General features: G+C 48.5%; 1 protein-coding gene across 1 annotated transcript in view; it reads right to left on the bottom strand.

Annotated features, from left to right (window-relative positions):
- Nucleotides 1-284: 284 nt before the first annotated feature.
- Nucleotides 285-19,789, bottom strand: part of SEZ6L (seizure related 6 homolog like) — an 86,692-nt gene continuing 67,187 nt past the window's right edge. Inside the window, exons 14-18 of the mRNA XM_088827861.1 lie at nt 10,722-10,916; nt 6,032-6,064; nt 3,055-3,169; nt 2,841-2,943; nt 285-314 (exon numbers count right to left, since the gene is read on the bottom strand). Coding sequence (XP_088683987.1) covers nt 285-314; nt 2,841-2,943; nt 3,055-3,169; nt 6,032-6,064; nt 10,722-10,916 — 476 coding nt within the window. The remainder of the gene's footprint in view (nt 315-2,840; nt 2,944-3,054; nt 3,170-6,031; nt 6,065-10,721; nt 10,917-19,789) is intronic.

Raw genomic sequence — 19,789 nt, 5'->3', positions numbered from 1 at the left:
AGCTGCTGCGTTTGCCATTTTACAGGTCCTCCACCCGTCTTCACGACTGAGGCCGTGCCACGAATTTGGCTGCAGCTGCAATACATCTGACCACACACCTAAACTCGATTTTAAATATAATAAATACAGCGAAGAAAACAGTAAGTCTCCAGTAAAGAGTCTAAAGAAAAGCCAGCCGACACTCCGGGGTTTCCATCAAATGCCACATGGTCTCTGGATGAGTCTCTCGAGGAGGTTGTAGTTGAGTTCGTATTTGTAAGTCCCCGTCTCACGTGGAGCTCTCTCTAGATGGAAACTTCATACTCTCTGGTTTCCTGCGAGAGAGAGAAGCACAGATCTGGTGACGCCTTGTGTGGCAGAGTGACTCATGGCATGGTTCTGGATCTTCACTCCTCTCTGTATCCAACACTGGACAGAGGACTTTGCAGTGCTCTTGACTCTGACCTTGACCTGCTTTTGCCAGTGGGTTATGGTAAAGTGGGGCTTGAAGAGTGCGTGTGTGTTTCTGCCTGTGTCTGCCCTTCTACTATCAACGTAAGCGGAGCATGCCTTGATGGCCTCTAGCACCATCAAGATGCTGATGATAGAATGAGAGTTCTGGACAGCAGAGTTGGGTCGTCAGCTAACAAGCCAGTCCCAGATGTGTCCGTGACGGCTGCTGAACCAGGACTACTGCCTAGCTGAAACTAGCCAAAAACATTGTCCCATGGATTGATGAGCAAATTAACGCTTTTTGCTTTGAGCAACTGACTTTAGGGGCTGTTCGTTACTCAGCATTATCATAGTTCTAGGTGACTGATACACAAAAGTCTACTCACGTAATGATACACATGTCTTAATAAGGTCTACTCTCTACTCTCTAAAGTACTATTTTTCATCAGCTTGACCTTCTTTGAGGATTCAGAAACAAGCTACATATGTGTAAAATAACATATGACTTTGTCTTACCAGTGGCAAATCTAAAATGACCACAACATGTTAGGCAGCAATTAGTTCCAATTCTACAGTATTCATTGAGTGTGTGTAATACACTCCGGGCTCCCAGGGCAGAGAAGGGAGATACGGGAAGTCAGAGACTTGGACCTGGAAGGGGTTGCTGTCATATGCTTTAATGGAAGTCTGTATTTCCCACTGGGTCAACACAGATAAGCAATTCTGTCTGGGTTTCACGGTAGATGAGACTGTGGTGGCAAGACTCCAAGGTGGGCCTCATGATCCCCACCCTCCTGGTTTTCACATTCTTGTATGATCCCTTCCCCTTAACTGTGGACAGAACCTATGATTTGCTTCTAAGCAACAGAATACACAAAAGGTGTTAGGATGTCATGTCAGTACTTTATATTATATAGGGCTGTGGCTTCCTCTTACAAGGGGACTCTCTCTCTCTGATTTTGAAAAACCAAGCTGCTATGTTGTGAGTCGTTCTATGAGAGGGACACATGGAAAAGAACTGAGGTTGACAGCCTACAAGAAACTTAGCCCCTCGGTCCAACAACCCGCAAGGAACTGGATGCCATCAGCAACCATGTGAGCTTGGATGTGATCCTTCCATAGTCAAGCCTCAGATGAGAACGTAGCCTTGACTGACACCTTGACTGTAGCCTGTGAGTCCTGGAGGAGAGGACTTACCTACACAATCTACGGAGCAATAAATGGGTGCCTTTTCAGGTTCCTAAATTTGCAATAATATTGTCACACATAAATCAATAGCCAGCACAGGAGCTCAGAGTAAGTGGGAGTGCGAGAAGGTTAGCAGGGACACGGAACAAGTCAAGTTTATGCCCCCCAAACACTGGGAGACGACTGTACAGCATCACACAGTGGACTGAAGGGCTGGGACGCTGCAGAATCACGAGTAGTCATCGGCTCTTCATACAGGCCTCTGGGTCTTTGCATGCGCTCTCCTGGCTTCTCGGCGTCTTCTCCAACCACCGTCTAAGACCTGGCCTCCGTACATGTCTCAGCTGTAGATCACTTTCTCAGAGATGCCTTCTCCCACCTCCTCCAGGTGCCCCCCCACCCCGCAATCATATACTCAGAGCACCCCATCCAGTTTCTTTCACAGCCCTTAAAAAGAATCCTTTGTTGCAGTTAAGATATTCACTGGGATATTTCGCTATTTGACGTTCAAAGGGAGAGGGGGGAGCATAATGATGAATGGAATCGAACAGAGTTTGCATCCTGGCTGCAGGCTCTGTGTTCTGACTGTGGACAACCTTGACCAAATTATTTTTCCTCTCCCTGAACCACAGTGTCCTCACCAGTCAGTGGGGAATAACAGAAGACTCTAACGCAAAGAGTTACAAGGATTCACGGAGATTATGCATCTAAGGTGTCTGGCCAATAACACTCCTATGGCTGTTATTATTTTGATGTCTGTCTCCTTTGTGAGATTATAAACTCATTAATGGAAGGACTGTGTCTGTTTGGTTCAACTGTGTTCTTAGTACCAACACAAGACCTGCTGCTCAGATATGTAGGTACGTGCACACTGCCACTCAATAAGGAATGGAATTTAATGAGATGTTTGGGAACGCTGCCCACTGCCACCAGGCCACTGCTGGGCTCCGACCCATCTCAGCTATCCCTCCATGGATCTCTGGTAGAGCCCCTTCTTTCTGTGACCCTTCTGCTGAGAACGAACAGACTCATAGGCTTGTCATTAGCTCCCCAAAAGGGCAGCAGTTACCTCAACAGGGGTCTTGGTGGGGATGAGCCACTGGCCACGCCTTTCTGTCAGCGGCATCATGAGCAAAAGGAAATTAAACTTCTTGTTTTGATGTCCATGAGTTCAGAGCAAAGAGGGAGAGATCCCGGGGAGAGAAGGGAGGCTGACTCACCCCCGTCTCGTAGATGGGGTTGTCAAACTCGGTCTCCACGGTGATCTGGCTGTAGGGGTGGGAATACATCAGAGGCAGGCGGAGGTTGGAGTAGTAGCGGCATCTGGAGAGAGGCGGTCAAGGGGAGAGAGTGACTTGTGCTGGACGAGGAGACCTCAGCTTGCTGGTCGTTGAGGGGCTGAGAGCCCCCATCCCCACCCGGAGCCCGCCGTACCTGGTGATGTAAATGTAGGCTCCTCCCAGCAGTAAGGACATGATGAGGACGGGGATGAAGATAGCCAGAGCCACGCTCCCTCCTTCCAGAGACGTCTCTGCTGCCGCTTCTGCTACTAAACACACAGCTGGTGAGGGTACCCGGCGCCCAGCACAGGGCCCCCGCCCTCCCAGCCCTGCACCCACTCCAGGAGCCAATGCTGCAGTGGGTGAAAGCTTTCCTCCCTGGAGAGCTGTCTCCAGAAGGGAGAAGAGGCAGAGACTGGAGGAAACGGGGCTGGTCCTTTGCAACAGAGCCCAGACTCAACCCTGGATGGGGTGGTCATAGACATCCCGAGAATTAAACGCTTTTAACTCGGCTCAGTTGGTAAAGAATCCGCCTGGAATACAGGAGATCCCTGTTCAATTCCTGGGTCGGGAAGATCCCCTGGAGAAGGGATAGGCTACCCACTCCAGTGTTCTTGGGCTTCCCTTGTGGCTCAGCTGGTAAAGAATCTGCCTGCAATGCGGAAGATCTGGGTTCGATCCCTGGGTTGGGAAGATCCCCTGGAGAAGGGAAAGGCCATCCACTCTAGTATTCTGGGTTGGAGAATTCTATAAACTGTACAGTCCGTGGGGTTGCAAAGAGTCAGACATGACTCAGTGACTTTCACTTTCAACTCATTTTCTTCCGGGAAGGGGCGAGGTGATTAAAAGTTACAATCTGGTTAAAACCCAATACAAGGGAAGACTTGGAGAAAACTCGCAACGTGCTAACTGGAAAGGCAGATTTGCTCGACTTCAATGGAGAAGACAGGGCTGTGTCTAGAATGGCAGGTCCCTCCCAGACCCGCTTAATCAGACTCACCAGCAGAGGACGCTGGGCAGCCAGGTCAGTGCTCGGTACCCACACACCCCGTGACACCCCAACTGTGACGACTCAGGTTTGCTTCTCAGAGGCCATGGCTGCACAACCCCAGTAACCCTCCCGGCCTCACCTGGAGCCCCCACTACCTCCCAGTGGCCTGCAGAAATCACAAGAGCTATGACAACTGACAAGAGGGTGACACGGCTGGCTGGCGCCGTCGGCTCAACGGACGGGAGTCTGAGCAGACTCTGGGGGACAGTGAAGGAAGGGGACCCTGGTGCGCTGCAGCCCATGGGGTCGCGAAGAGTCGGGCATGACTGAGCGACTGAACAACGAGAAAACGATAATTCAGCGTGGAGGTGAAGGGGGATGGGGGTGTTTTCCCAGCAAAGCCCCACATCCCTTTGGGACACTTGACGTCCGTTTTCCTCTGCCATTCTCTGTGGCCACGTCTAACAGAGCTCGGCTGCATGCCAATCTATAATCCATTAGCTGCCACTGTTTGGGCCTGAAAAATCAATTTTAATACCTATGATAAATGCGTGAGCACAGAACATCACAATGGCATCATGCCCTCTGAACATCATGCCCCCAGGATTTGAGACGTTCTCACGGTTCACTGGTTGGTGGAAGACAGCAAAGAAAGAGCCTGAGTCGAGACTAACAGCATAAATGCCCTCTTTTTCCAGCGGACTGGCTAATACAGGCTCTGTTCCTATACACACTTGAGCCCCAGTTCCATCTGCGTGGATTAAAATGTCATCTGTTGCAAGAGAGTGCAACTCATGACATGTAATTCCCACTGCCCCAGATTCTAAGTGAACTGCGTATAGTCAGAAAGATGAGCGGCTCCAAAAATAATTTAGAAATCATCCAGTCGGTTAACTTAAAAAGATAGTTAATTTGTTTTGGCTGTGTGGGGTCTTCGTTGCTGCACAGGCTTTTCTCTAGTTGTGGTGTGTGGGTTTCTCATTGCTGTGGCTCCTCCTGTTGGGGAGCACGGGCTCTAGGGAGCACGGTTTCAGCAGTCCTCATGCACAGGCTTGGTTGCGCCGTAGCACGTGGGATCTTCCTGGATCAGGAATCGAACCTGCGTCTCCTGCACGGGCAGGCGGATTCCTTACCATGGAACCACCAGGGAAGCCCTGAAACTTATTCTTATTTTTTTTTTTTTTTAACAAAACATCTTTTTTTTCTGACTTGAGTGGTTTTGGACCAAACCAGATAAAGGTTACACAGAACAGAACACTTTACCTATGAGAGGGGTTGAAAAGGGAAAAGAAGACAAAATCCTGTATCACTGTTAACATCTGTTCCCCATTAGTAAGTCTCGCTTGGGAATTTCTAACAAAAGAATAGAAAACAGGGACTTTCCCGGCAGTCCCTTGATTAAGAATCTGCCTGCCAGTGCAGGGGCCAGGGTTCGATCTTGGGTTTGGGAAGATCCCACATGCCTCGGGGCAGCTAAGCCCATGTGCCACAACTGTAAAACCGAGCCTGCACGCCCTAGAGCCTGTGCCCCGCAGCAAGGGAAGCTACTGCGGTGAGAAGCCTGTGCCCCGCAAGCAGAGAGCAGCCTCCGCTCACCGCAGCCAGAGAAAGCCCACGTGCAGCAACAAAGACTCAGCACAGCCAAAAATCAGAAACACACACACACAAAAACAAGGGGCCGGCGGTGGGGCAGGGATAGCTATATCTGGGGGAAGAAAAAGATGGAGGGAAAACCATCCCGCAAGGAAGAGGTTTCCCTCCTGAAACCAGGAGCCTGCTCAGCATGAAAGGTGAGGTGTTCCTGGATTTAGTTCTCCAAATAGCACCACATGGTTGAAAAGTTTGAAAGAGGAGCGTGTCTTTTTCAGGCATGTGGACCCCCTGATGTTCTCTGCTCATCATCGTGAACAGAACTGGCGTCTAATCTCTTTCTGGTCATAGTTAGGACTGTAAATTGCAAACACAATGTTTTTTTTTTTTTTTTCTTTACATCATCTGTTTTCAAATTACCTTCAGCAATGTGAAGGCAGAACTTTTGCTTAATTTTTTTTTTAAGCACCTGGATAAGGATCGCCAAGGGCTTTCCCTTGCTTTCTGCTATTAACTTGGTTAATGCGGTGTTTTTCTTCGTGGGACTCACCTTCTAAGGCGTGTTCAAAGCTGTCTTGATTAACTGAAAGAGAAAATTGGAGCACTGGTTGGTGTCAAGTGCATTCACTCTGTTTGTATGAAATGAAGGTGCCCCCCTGCCCCACGCTCCCCCACCCCCTGATTAAGTGCATAAGTCCATGCCCTGCTTTGCTGAAGTTAGTGCTGTATTTGTCTCTGTTTGAAATCTTGGGCTACTGGAATTAGAGGGAATGCCTGGCCTCATTCCCTCCCTACGCTCCTTAGAGAAGATGAGACATATGAAAGGAACAGGGCAGAAACCACTGAATACTCACCACGTGTCAGATACTGGGCGTAAAAGCCTTTATATATATTTGCGCTTAACACGACAATCCCGTTAGGTGCTTACTATTATCATCTCCACTTAACAGAGGTTCAGAGAAGGGAAGTGATTTCTCCGACACCACGCAGCTTCTAAGTGATGGAGGCAGGATTTGGTCCTGCTCGGCTTCCTCGGGCCTCTGCCCTTAGCTACATAGTTCTGATCTCTTTAGTGTTTTGTGTTGGACAAAGGCTGAGGATGGTGAGCGGTGAGTCAAACATCTGCAATCCTCAGCCCCGCTAGAGGAGAAACTGTTCTCCTGCTTGGAAATATGCATTTATGTGAACCTTTCTAATTTCACTGTTATTTCGTATTGATTTGGAATATAGGATTTATATTCCATATTTTCATTCATTATTTGCCTTAGGCTGGAACTCTCTGGACTTTGTTTATTCACTGTACAACTCCCCTGGAGGTTGAGGATGCTGGAGGCTAGCATCTTCACGCTTTGGCATCTAAGTCATCATGATAACGGAGCACAAGAATATACCCACACAGGGACTTCCCTGGTGGTCCAGTGGTTAAAACTCCACCTTCCAATGGAGGGGGTGCAGGTTCGATCCCTGGCTGGGGGGCTAAGGTCCCACATGCCCCATGGTGAAAAAGCAAAAATATAAAACAGAAACAAGATTGTAACAAATTCAATAAAGACTTTAAAAATGGTCCACATCAAAAAACTCTTAAAAAATATACCCACACAGGTGGGGTTCAAGGATGTAAATCCCCAACATGAAGGGCTTTGATGAAAAGATTGTAAGATAAGGTAATGAGAAGCAGTGACCCCCCCAAAGGCCCAGCGATCCTCACATCCTATCTAATACCAAGGCTTCCTAATTAGAACTTTGGTCAAAGTGAATCTGACTTCCATCATTACCAAGTGATGATAACAATACCAGCTGAAAAAATAGTGTATCAGACATCTCTGGAGCCAGGGCTTTAGGAAAATGGAAAAGATTAAGGCAGATGTTTTCCACCCAAGACATGAATGGGGCCTTGACTGCGTGTCTGGCAGGGGCATGAGCTTCCATAAAACCTTAGAACTGGAAGGAGATGTGGAGCCGAGTGTGATCAGTGGCCCTGATGGCGGGGGAGGGGAGGGGGAGGAGAGGAGGCGGGGGAGGCGGAGCACGTGCTGAAACGCAGCTTCCTGGGCCCTTTTCTGGGCTTGCAGGGTGGCGTCTCTGGGGTGCCTGTCCAAAACTCTCGCCAGTCCCCCAGGGTTCTGATGCTGCTGACCCAGTCACCGACTCTCCCTTAGAAGCCCAGTTCAGTTCAGTTCAGTCGCTCAGTCGTGTCCGACTCTTCACGACCCCATGGACTGCAGCATGCCAGGCCTCCCTGTCCATCACCAACTCCCGGAGTTCACTCAAACTCATGTCCATCGAGTCGGTGATGCCATCCAGCCATCTCATTCTCTGTCATCCCCTTCTCCTCCTGCCTTCAGTCTTGCCCAGCATCAGAGTCTTTTCAGATGAGTCAGCTCTTTGCATCAGGTGGCCAAAGTATTGGAGCTCCAGCTTCAGCATCAGTCCTTCCAATGAACACTCAGGACTGATCTCCCTTAGAAGCCCCGACCTAGGATCATCCAGTTATCTCACACAAAGGGAAACCAAAGTCGGGCGTGGGGGGTGAGCGGGGCTCACCCAAGGTCATAAAGGTGGTCCAGGGCAGAGCCAGGCTGGAGCCTGGGGTCCCTGAGTCCCAGGAAGTGGCTTTATATTGGTGCTCAGTCATTTCTCCAAATCCAGACCATAAGCAATGAACCTCATTTATTTGGGGAAGAGGAAGTGATTTATTTCCTTACAGAGTTGGTGGGGTAGGTCTCAAGAGTGGAAATGGAGCAGAGAGACAAAGGCAATTATTTCCCAAGGCAGTGTCTTTCCTGGTGGGCAGTCTGTCCTACCCGAGGGGCCAGGACCAACTCAAACCTGGTGGGGTTTCAAAAGCAAGGAATTCACCGTTAGTAGAGGTGGGTGCAAAGCCTAGATTGATCTTGTTACCAGCCGTGTGGTTTGGGGAAAGTCACTTAACTTCTCTGAGCCTCCCTGTCCCCATCTGTGAAATGGCTCACCTATCTCAGAGTAGAGTCATGAGGCCTCCGTGAGGTGATTCAGGGAAAATCTTTTTTATATGGGTAAAATTCACATAACATAAAATTAACCAGTTGAATTCTGTGTCCAATTCAGGGGCACTGAGTACATTCACAGTGTTGTACAACCATCACCTCTATTTAGTTCTAAAACCTTTTCATCATCTCAAACAGAAACTCAGTATCAATTAAGCAGTTACCTCTCCCTCCCGCAGTCCCTGGGATGTACTAATACAAGTCCCACCTCTGTGGATTGACTTATTCTGGGCATTTCCCTCGAATTGAATCATACAATATGTGACCTTCTGTGTCTGGCTTCTCTCACTGAGCATAACCTCTTGAAGGTTCATCCGCACTGCGGCACAGGTTCGTGTTTCATTCCTTTCTATGACTGACCAGTGTTCCGATATGAATATGCCACATTCTGCTTATCTGTTCATCAGCAGATGGACACTCGGGGTGTTTTTGCCTTTCATGAATAACGCTTTCGTACAAACAACCAGTGTTGGTCTGAATAGCTTTTTTCACTTACTCTGTGCCTATACCAAGAAGTGGACATTCTGGCCAGGAAAGTATTTTTAAGCCCTAATGCTGAACTTCGTGAACAGGCATTTGGGGATTTACTCAAGTTATGGGTTCCCAAGGAGAAATGTAGAACTGTATGTTTCTCTTCCCCTGGGGAGAGAATTGAGAGAATTTCTGCCTGATTCTCAAAAACGGTATTAATATATTAAAAGGTTAAATCCACTTGCCTACAGCACTGAATGTATTTAGGACACGATTAAGAATGTCACACCTCAAAGATGCGAATGCTGCTGCTGCTGCTAAGTCACTTCAGTTGTGTCCGACTCTGTGTGACCCCATAGACGGAAGCCCACCAGGCTTCCCCGTCCCTGGGATTCTCCAGGCAAGAACACTGGAGTGGGGTGCCATTTCCTTCTCCGATGTGTGAAAGTGAAAAGTGAAAGTGAAGTCGCTCAGTCGTGTCCGACCCTTAGTGACCCCACGGACTGCAGCCCACCAGGCTCCTCCATCCATGGGATTTTCTATGCAAGAGTACTGGAGTGGCTTGCCATTGCCTTCTCCGAAAGATGCGAATAAGTGTGAAAGTGAAGTGAAAGTCACTCAGTCGTGTCCGACTCTTTGTGACCCCAGGGACTATATAGTCCGTGGAATTCTTCAGGCCAGGATACTGGAGTGGGTAGCCCTTCCCTTCTCCAGAGTGAAGTGAAAGTCACTCAGTCGTGTCCGACTCTTTGTGACCCCACGGACTGCAGCCTACCAGGCTCCTCCATCCATGGGATTTTCCAGGCAATAGTACTGGAGTGGCTTGCCATTGCCTTCTCTGAAACATGCGAATAACTGTAAGTGGACCCAAATCTCACTAGGTACGTCATAACTTAAGTTCAATGATTAGAAAGAGTTCACTGATTCTAAAATACATTTCCCCTCTTTTAACCACTTCGGAGATGGGGGTGTCTTAAGGGACTGGCAACCCACTCCAGTATTCTTGCCTCCCCCCAAAAGAAAAGCGGCTCAAAGAAATATTTCTTGAGCTTCCCTGGTGGCTCAGACGGTAAAGCGTCTGCCCGCAATGCGGGAGACCCGGGTTCGATCCCTGGGTCGGGAAGATCCCGTGGAGAAGGCAATGGCAGCCCACTCCAGTACTCTTGTCTGGAAAATCCCATGCACTGAGGCGCCTGATCGGCTACAGCCCATGGGGTCGCAGAGTCGGACGCGACCGAGCGCCCTCACTTCACAATCACGGGGTGTGACAGTCAGTGCCACCAGGTGGCGCTCACGGAGCCTGTGCCTGCGCAGCCATCAGTCCAGGACCAGCAGCCTTCGGAGATGGGGTGAGCATCTCGGGACAACACCCCAGAGATGACAGGGGAACACCCATCACCCTCGGGAAACAGGTGGTTGTGGGAAGGGGCTGCAGGCGGCGGGAAATGGGTAAGCCATGCTGTCCAAGTAGGAGTCAAAAACACGCTGCCTCTCCTTTATGATAAAAATCGAAGCTCATTTAGGAAGTAGAAACAAAAGTGCTAAGCACGGAGAAGCACGGTGTATAGTTTAATTGGTAGCCATTTCCTTTCTCAGCGGTGCAGAAAATAACGGTGGTGTCTTAGATGTAGCGAAACACGGTAGCTCGGCTTTTAAAAGCAGATTTAGAGTCACTGCAAGTCAGTCCCGGCATCTCTGGATCCCTCGGTCCCCAGGACTCTGGGAGGGGGCGGGGTTCTTTACCTTTGCAGACGGGCAGCGGCCCGTTCCAGTGGGATGGCTGTCCCAGGATGCAGCGAATGGTCACTTCGCCCATCAGCTCGAAGCCCTCGTAGCACATGAAGGTGAGGGACTCTCCAGGCAGGTAGAGTCGTTTGTAGAGAATTTGGTACCCGTTCTCCGGTAACCCTGGGTTGTCACAGGCCAGGGACTCCTCCGCTGAAGTGCAAGCCAAAAGGATCTCTGATGAGATGAGGCAAACCTTTGGGGCCTCCCATTCAGAGCATGTGTGATCTGAGGCCAGGCTCTGCAGCATCATTTCTTTGCAACCCCGCCTCGCACTCAACTGTCTCAAATTCACCTTTCCCTCTCCCACCTCTGGGTCTGGGTTACATGTGGGCACAGTAGAATGTACTAAGCTGTGGAATCTGGGTAAAAAATCTGGGTTCTGCTACTTGCTTGCTGTGTGACCTCCAGCAAGGGCCACAACCTCTCTGAGCCTCAGTTTTCTCAATGGTAAAATAGTAACAGTACCTATCTCATAGGGATTTGGAAGATTCAGTAAGATAATGTGTACAGCTGCTTAGCATGCCCTTGAAATGTAGGGACTCAGTAAATGACGGACTCAGTAAATTATGAACTATTCCTCCTGCTTCTCAACTTGCACCTCAGCTGCTCAACCAGTCTGGGCAAGTCTTGTCTTTCAACATGCAATCCTCAAGTCTCCTCTTTAGGAAGCTTCCCTGGTGCCCCCAGCCCTAACTGAGCCACTGTCTGGTGCTTCCTCCACCACAACACTGCCCACGCTGCACGGTATTTAATAACAGTCTCTCCCACTTGAGATGAGCCTGTGAAGGCATGCGTTAACTCTGTTAAGGCATACTTGAAGCTCAGGGCGTGGTGTACAGTAGGAGCAGCATAAATGACCTCAAGATATACAGTAGGAGCATCGTAAATGATGCCTACTAGCTTAAGAATTATTGCAGAGTTGAACTGCTGGTTTAACCCATTCCAGGGCCAGCGTGTGATATAGCTCCTTTTCAGCACTTGGATGGAATGGACACCCAGTGAAAATTGCTTTGCATACAAGACTACAAATCCTGAAACATTAAAATGTGTTTATGATGGACAGGGAGGCCTGGCGTGCTGTGATTCATGGGGTCGCAAAGAGTCGGACACGACTGAGCGACTGAACTGAACTGAAACTGTGGTAAAATCTATAATATAAAATGGACCATGTTAACCATTTTAAGTGTACAGTTGAGTATGTCAAATACGTTCCTACTGCTGTGCAATGTCCAGAACTCTTCACCTTCCCAAACGGAAACCATCCCCATCAAACACTGATGCCCCATCGCCATTCCCAACCAGCCCTTGGCAACCACCATTCTACTTTCTTTCTCCATGACTTTGACTGTTCTAGGAACACTATGTAACTGGGGTCACACAGTGTTTGTCTTTCTGTGACTGGCTTACTGCACTTAGCATGATGTCCTCAAGAGTCTTCCATGTTGTAGCATGTGTCAGAATCTTCTTTCTTTTTAAGGTTGAGTCATACTCCATGGACTATAATGCTTAAAATACACTTACTCCTTGGCAGGAAAGTTATGACCAACCTAGACAGCATATTGAAAAGCAGAGACATTACTTTGCCAACAAAGGTCTGTCTAGTCAAGACTGTGGCTTTTCCAGTGGTCATGTATGGATGTGAGAGTTGGACTGTGAAGAAAGCTGAGCGCCGAAGAATTGATGCTTTTGAACTGTGGTGTTGGAGAAGACTCTGAGGAGTCCCTTGGACTGCAAGGAGATCTAGCCAGTCCATCCTAAAGGAGATCAGTCCTGGGTATTCATTGGAAGGACTGATGTTGAAGCTGAAACTCCAATACTTTGGCCACCTGATGCGAAGAACTGACTCACTGGAAAAGACCCTGATGCTGGGAAAGATTGAGGGCAGGAGGAGAAGGGGACGATAGAGGATGAGATGGTTGGATGGTATCACCAACTCAATGGACATGAGTTTGAGTAAACTCTGGGAGTTGGTGATGGACTGTGGGGCCTGGCGTGCTGCAGTCCATGGGGTCATAGAGTCGGACACAACTGAATGACTGAACTGAACTGAATATTCCATTGTACAGAGAGACCACATCTTGCTTATTCATTCACCCATCAATGGACACTTGAACGGCTTCCCCTTTTGGCTACCGTGAGATAATGCTGTTATACAAACATGGGTGTGCAAACCCTCTTTGAGACACTGCCTTCAATTCTGTGGGTCTATACCCAGAAGTGAGATTTCTAGACCATATAGTAATTCCAGCTTTAACTTTTTGAGGAACCTCCATCCCGTTTTCGACAGGAGCAGAACCCCTTTGCATTCGCACAGAGAACAAAGGTTTCCTTTTCTCCATGCCAAATCCAAAAACGTTTCTTTCCTTCTGGATCTTGCTTTGCTGTACAAAGACCCAGGTCTTTACATATCACAGCTGTACTTGCCACCCGTGTTTCCGAGAAACCAGCTTCTGTCAACAGCTTTTGGTGCTCACTTGATAGGGGAACTTCTCGGAAGAGATGACATGCTGTCTCTTTTTCCTGAAGGAGTCCTGTAATAGCTGAGTGATTTCTACAGCTTAGTGGTACTATTCTCCAGCTTGTCATCAATCTGACTCTTCAGGTCCTCAGCTTAGAACATGGAGTAGGCGGGTCTTTTATTACTTCATAGCTGGTGATTCTGTTCCACTGGGGGAAGAGGCAGGTTCTCCTGTTGGGCTGTTATAGTTTTGTCTGCTTCTTGCCCTCCTCTTGGCTGGTTCCTGGCTTTACATCGAATTAGTCATATTGTGCCAGGTGGGTTACACTATTTCACCCATTTCTGCTTTGTTGATGCTGTTCCCTCTGCCTGAAATGCCCTTCCCCTTTCTATCTAAAGGAGGGTGCAGTGGAAAGGCTAAGACGGACCCTAACAATTTTCACCTGCGACATTAATGCTCTTTGTAGCAGGACCTGTGACTCACTCCCAACCAATAAAATCACAAGAAGAAACGCTGTCACTTCTGTGAGGCTGTTACTGAAGACTGTAGTTTTGTCTTGCTAGAGGACTCTTGTCTTCGGAGCAATAACTGGCCATGTAGCAAGGCATTGAGGGTGATGGTGGTAAGGAACTGAGTCCTTCCATCAACCATGCAAACTGGGAAGTGGCTCCTTCCCGTGTTGAGCCTTCAGATGAGACCCTAGCCCCATGGTCTCTCTTCTGAGACGAGATCCTGGTGAAGCTGTTCCCCTGACTCCTGAGTGTTATCTGTAGTGCAGCAGAGTGGCCAGCAGGTGGCAGTGGCAACTCAGTAGACTCACCCCCACAAACTTGCCCTGGAATTTTCTTTCATAAATGAACGGATTAATGAACATAACAAAATAATTCACTGAGCACCTTCTATGTGCCTGTCACTGTTCCTGGCCCTGGGGAGATAGAAAGTGACAAAGTACAAATTCTAGGACCTGGAAGCAAAGTACGATACGGCCAGCAGCAAGAGGAGGGGGCGCTATGCCCAACTGTTGTCGCCTGGCTTCATACGAGAATCACCCTGGGTTATTCACTGAGCTGGCTCTGCCCCCTAAGGTATTTTAATCAGTCCCCCAGAGTATTCTTTTTAAAGTTTCACAGGCGATTCTAAAATCCAGCCAGCAGAGAAGACATACTGACGGCCAAGAGGCACATGAAAAGATGCTTCACATTGCTAATTATTAGGGAAATGCAAATCAAAACTATAAGGGACCACCTCACACCAGTCAGAATGACTGTCATCAAAAAGACTACCAATAATAAATGCTGGAAGGGGGGTGGAGAAAAGAAAGCCCTCCTACCCTGTTGGTGGGAATGTCAATTGGGGCAGCCACTATAGAGAACAGTATGGAGGTTCCTTAAAAAAACTAAACATGGAGTTACCATAGGACCCAGCAATCCCACTCCCTGAACATACGTCTGGAGAAAAGTCTAGTTCAAAGAGATACACGCAGCACTATTTACAACAGCTAAGACATGGAAGCAATCTAAATGTCCATCAGCAGAAGAATGGGTAAAGATGTGATATATTTAGGGCTTCCCAGGTGGTGCAGTGGTAAAGAATCTGCCTGCCAATATAGAAGACACAGGGTCGATCCCTGGGTTGGGAAGATCGCCTGGAGAAGGAAATGGCAACCCACTCCAGTATTCTTGCCTGGAGAATCCATGGACAGAGGAGCCTGGCGGGCTCCAGTCCACATGGCTGCAGAGAGTCAGAAGTCACTGAGTGACGAGCACGCTTGCATACATTCGTGCCGTGGAATTGTGTGCTCACTCACTCAGGCGCGTCCGGCTCTTCGTGACCCCGTAGACTGTAGCCTTTCAGGCTCCTCTGTCCATGGGTTCTCCAGGCAAGAATGCTGAAGTGGATTGCCGTTTCCTCCTCCAACCATGGAATATCACTCAGCCATAAGAAAGAATGAAATAATGCCATTTGCAGCAACATGGATGGACCTAGAGATTATTACACAAAGTGAAGTCAATCAAAGACGAGCACCATACAATATCACTTACATGTGGAAGTTTTTAAAAAACTAGGCAAATAGATGTTTTTACAGAATAGAAATAGACTCTTAACATCCAGCCAGAGCTTCAGGGTTGAAGGGTTTGGACTCAGAGCTGCTGGTTTGGTGTTCTTGGAGTGGTTAAGAAATTAATCATTTAATCCATTAATTTCCAAAATAGTCAAACACCCATTCTGTACCAGATGATTTGCAAATATTATTTCTAATTTCCCCCCAAATCCTTAAAGATGATAACAGTATTGACCAGAATAGCCAACATGCACTGAGAGCATCCTATGAGCTGGGCACTATTTGGAGTTTTTCTATCTACATGCTTAGACGCTTAGTTGTGTCCAGCTCTTTGTGACCCCATGGACTGTAGCCTGCCAAGCTCCTCTATCCATGGGATTTCCCAGGCAAGAATACTGGAGTGGGTTGCCACTTCCTCCTCCAAGGGATTTTCTCGACTCAGGGATGGAACCTGAGTCTCTTATGTCTCCTGCATTGGCAGGCAGATTCTTTACCATTAGCACCACCTCTTTTAATTATTATAACCCCAAGACACATTGTTATGGCTGTCCCCATTTAATATCCGTGCAAATGAAGAACTGTTGGGGTACCCCACTGGGTAACCTGTCAAGCCAGTTAGTGGTGGAGAGGATTCAAATCCAAGTGGTCCGAGTCCTCTCTTAATCACTGCACCAGAAAGCCCATTTTACAGATGAGGAACTTGAGGCTCAGGCGAAGGTCTCTTGTGAAAGGTACACAAGAAGGAAGTGGCTGAGTTGTGGTTTGATTCTCTGCCTCCAGAGTCAGTCTGATTCAATTTTGACCCAATCATCAGTAACAGTGAGAAGAATTCCGCTTGGAATTCCATCCCTGGTAGAAACCTACTGCCTTTGAAGGCATCTGTGTTTATCTCCAGTTCCCAGAAGATGGCAGGAATGTGACACGGGAAGTGACTTGAATTTGAAACTGGAGGCCAGGCTCTGCTGCTCGCTTCACGTCTCTGGACTTCATTTTTTTCCTGCCTGTTAAGTAAACAGACTGGACCAAGACCTCATCCGTAAGCTGAGATGTGGCTGGACTATGGCATTCCCACTCTGAGGACGTCCTCACACTGCGAAATAAGATTGTTTAAGGCAGGTATTTTCCAACATAGATGCTACGGACATTTTGGGCTGGGTAATTCTTTGTGGGAGGGGGGTGGTCCTGAGCCTTGCAGGATGTTGGACAGCACCCCTGGCCTCTGCCCACTAGATGCCAGCATAACCTCTCCCAATGACAACCAAAGATGCCTCTAGAAATTGTCACTGACAACTGTCCCCTGGCCAGCAAAGTCAGCCGGTTGAGAATCACTCGTCTAAGGTCTAAACAATTCTGAGGGTAATCCGTGTGATGTCAGCCTGACCTCTCCCAGGGATTCAAGTGAGCTGGACTCATGGCTTATAGACATAATCCCCAACCTACCCTCATTCCCTCCCAGCCACTCCTGCCTCTCTTTCGGTACAGGAAAAAATGTACATTTATGGAGCACATGTGAGCGAAATGCTCAAAACCAGGGTGCTCGGTTATTGCTATGAATGGTTTATAACATACTGTGCAGCAGTGGAGCATTGAAACTGAGTGGTAATTAGCAACTGGTGTTAACTGAACACCTATTATATGCTAGACACATGGTTATATCTATGGTTGTCACGGTCAGTTTTTATGATGAGGACACCTACTTTGGCTTGTTTAAAGTCACGCAGCTGACGAGCGGCAGGGCAAACTTGACCTGCTGGATCTGAAGTCCTGTGTACTTAATAGTTCTGCTATAATAAAGGCTTATTCCAGTTGGAGCTAGTGGTACAGAACCTGCCTGCCCATGCAGGAGATGTCAGAGATGCAGATGCGATCCCTGGGTTGGGAAGATTCCCTGTAGAAAGGAATGGCAATATGCCCCAGTATTCTTGCCTGGAAAATCCCACGGACAGAGGCTGGTGGACTACAGTCCATTGGGTCGCAAAGATGTGGACATGTCTACAGTGACTTAGCACAGCACACATTGCTTTCTCAGAGACAGGAATTTCTAAATGCAGACAGGCACCCTGCTCGAGCCTGGCATGCTGGCTGAGGTGAGGCTGCTGGGGACAATTCATCAGTGGAAACTTTTACTATGGCCACCGTCTGGTCATGTGGGTTTGGTTCAGGTCAGGAACTCTCCAGGTCTTGTATTTGTGGGTTCTGGGCTATGAAGGACCAGGGCCTCTTGGGGGATCCCTACAAGCCTCCCTGGAGATTCCATCCAGAAAACCCTCACTGGCTGTGTCAGATCCTCATGACTTTCCGTGGTGTGGTTTATGTCTTCTGGATGGGATTCCCAGGAGCCATCTACCACGCTGCCTCCAAAGAAGGGAGGTTGCAACGAAGCCACAAAGTGCAATAGAGACCACATTAGTACTGCGAACCATGACAAAGACAGTAACTGCAACAAATACTGTCATTTTTTGAGTCTGCTGGGACCAAGGGATACAAGACCAAATGGATATATTCCTAGTAAGTGTGACTCTCTGAACATAAAAACAGATCATTTCAATAGGCTGCAGCAAGTGCTGTGTAGCTACAGGAGCCATGGGAGCACACAGGAGAGAAACGTGACCTAGCCTAGGCAGGCAGGGAGGCCTTCCTGGAGGAGGTGATGCTGAAGATTCACTGTTATTCCTTTTATCGACTTGTTTCTCCTCCCACATCTTCAATAGATCCCAGGCTTCCTGACTATGTGGATTGTGTCTGTTTATATATTGCTGTGTTTTTGCAGTATTTTCAGGATCTACCACCACTGTTTCCAAACTGTGTACCGTGGTGCCCCAGGGTGCCACCATGAACTCATGAGGGTGCTGTGAGGTTTTTAAAAAATGTTGAGGCGACACGGTGAAACCTTCCAGCCCCATGTGAACTCCTACTTTGAGGAAGCTCACAATTTTAACATCAGACTGAGCTATGTTCTTTTCGATGATGCTAGGTTTTCTCTGGTTGCTCTGCTAAAAAGCAAGGACTGTAACAAAATCAAGGTGGAACAGTAGATGCAGGTGGCAGAGCCCAGCCTGATGCTAAAAGGATGAGAAGTTTGGGGGAACCCAAAAGGCACACACATCCTCACAGTAGTAACTGTGTTATTAATTATAGATAAGTATTATTTAAGAACGAAATAAAAATACAATCCTTTCTCTGAATTCATGGGCATTACTTTTTCAAGCAGCTACTAAGTTGTCAGAATATAGCTACTTATTAAGTGGTTTTGACCTAACTGGTTAATAAGTGTAACTGCTAAGTATTCTAGCTTGGGAAATCTATGAAACAATCCTGGCATTCTAGAGATTCTGTGAGTTGAGAAAGTTTGGGGGCCTCTGTGTCAGCATTTGCTTGCACATAAGAGGACTCGTTAAGTGACTGGGCTACATCCAATAACCCTGCCTGGCAGGAAGTAGTAATCCCCTTTTCACAGATGAGGGGCCAAGGCCCAGAGAGGGCAAGCTACTTGCCCAAGGTCACCCAGCAGAGCCGGGGGTGGGTCTGATGGCAAATCCCAGACTCTTCCTTCTACCTACTCCTGATCTGTCTGTTCTTGAAGTGGCCTGGGGTAAAGGAACCAAGAGTGAGAAGACAATGGCTTTGAGTACCAGCCTGACCAAATTATGGTGTGGGCAAGTGACTGTGAACGGAGGCTGCAGACATTCTGAGCTTAAATGGCTTTGAGTACCAGCCTGACCAAATTATGGTGTTGGCAAGTGACTGTGAACGGAGGCTGCAGACATCCTGAGCTTATACAATTTGCCGTCTGCTTCCTGATTCTCCTGATGGAAGATCTTGGTCAACAGCAGAGCCCCAGACCTCTGCCCAGGAGCTATGGTTGCAGAGAGGTGAGGCGGGAAGATGATGCTTTGGGGGGTTAATCAGGATTGAGCTGGAATCCTGAGTGCTTCTCTTGCCTGCTGTGTGACTTCAGGAAAGGTGCTCACCCTCTCTGGGCCTTCTCGGCCTGCTTTCAAGTGGACACACGCACACAGCTCATGCAGTTTTGTGAGGGTTAAACATGTGACTGTTGGGGAAGTGCTGGGCACAGCCACAGTGCCCATCAAGCTGGGGCTGTTTCCTTGGCTCAGCAGAGGAAACATCTTAGAGCTGCTTTGGGTTCAGTAACCTCATCCTCATCGCGGAATCCGGATGCAACCTCCCCCTCAGTCTGGGCACCTCGCTACTAGACTCTGACCGTCCTCCCGTATCGCGTGTCATCTCCCGTCGGCCTCGCCAGGCCTGGAACGACACTGGAACCCCACGCCAGGTTCTCCCGGTGTCTAGGAGGAGGATGACGTGTCTCCTGACACTGAGCTTGACTTGTGAACTCATTAGCATGGGTGTCAGGGATGCCTTCTCACCAGAGCGCTGCGGAACCCAGGAAAGGCAGCGGTCCCGAGGCAGGGGACTGCTTTCTGGGAAGCCCAGCAGCTGCTGCAGCCCGGAGGGTCTTTGAAGATGGTGCCTGACGAGTG

This window comes from Moschus berezovskii, chromosome 19 (assembly GCF_049115385.1).
Source record: "Moschus berezovskii isolate FMDL1 chromosome 19, NW_MosBer_1.0, whole genome shotgun sequence".
Lineage (NCBI taxonomy): Eukaryota > Metazoa > Chordata > Mammalia > Artiodactyla > Moschidae > Moschus > Moschus berezovskii.
The sequence above is the reverse complement of the archived record's forward strand: the minus strand, read 5'-3'. Positions and strand labels throughout refer to the sequence as shown.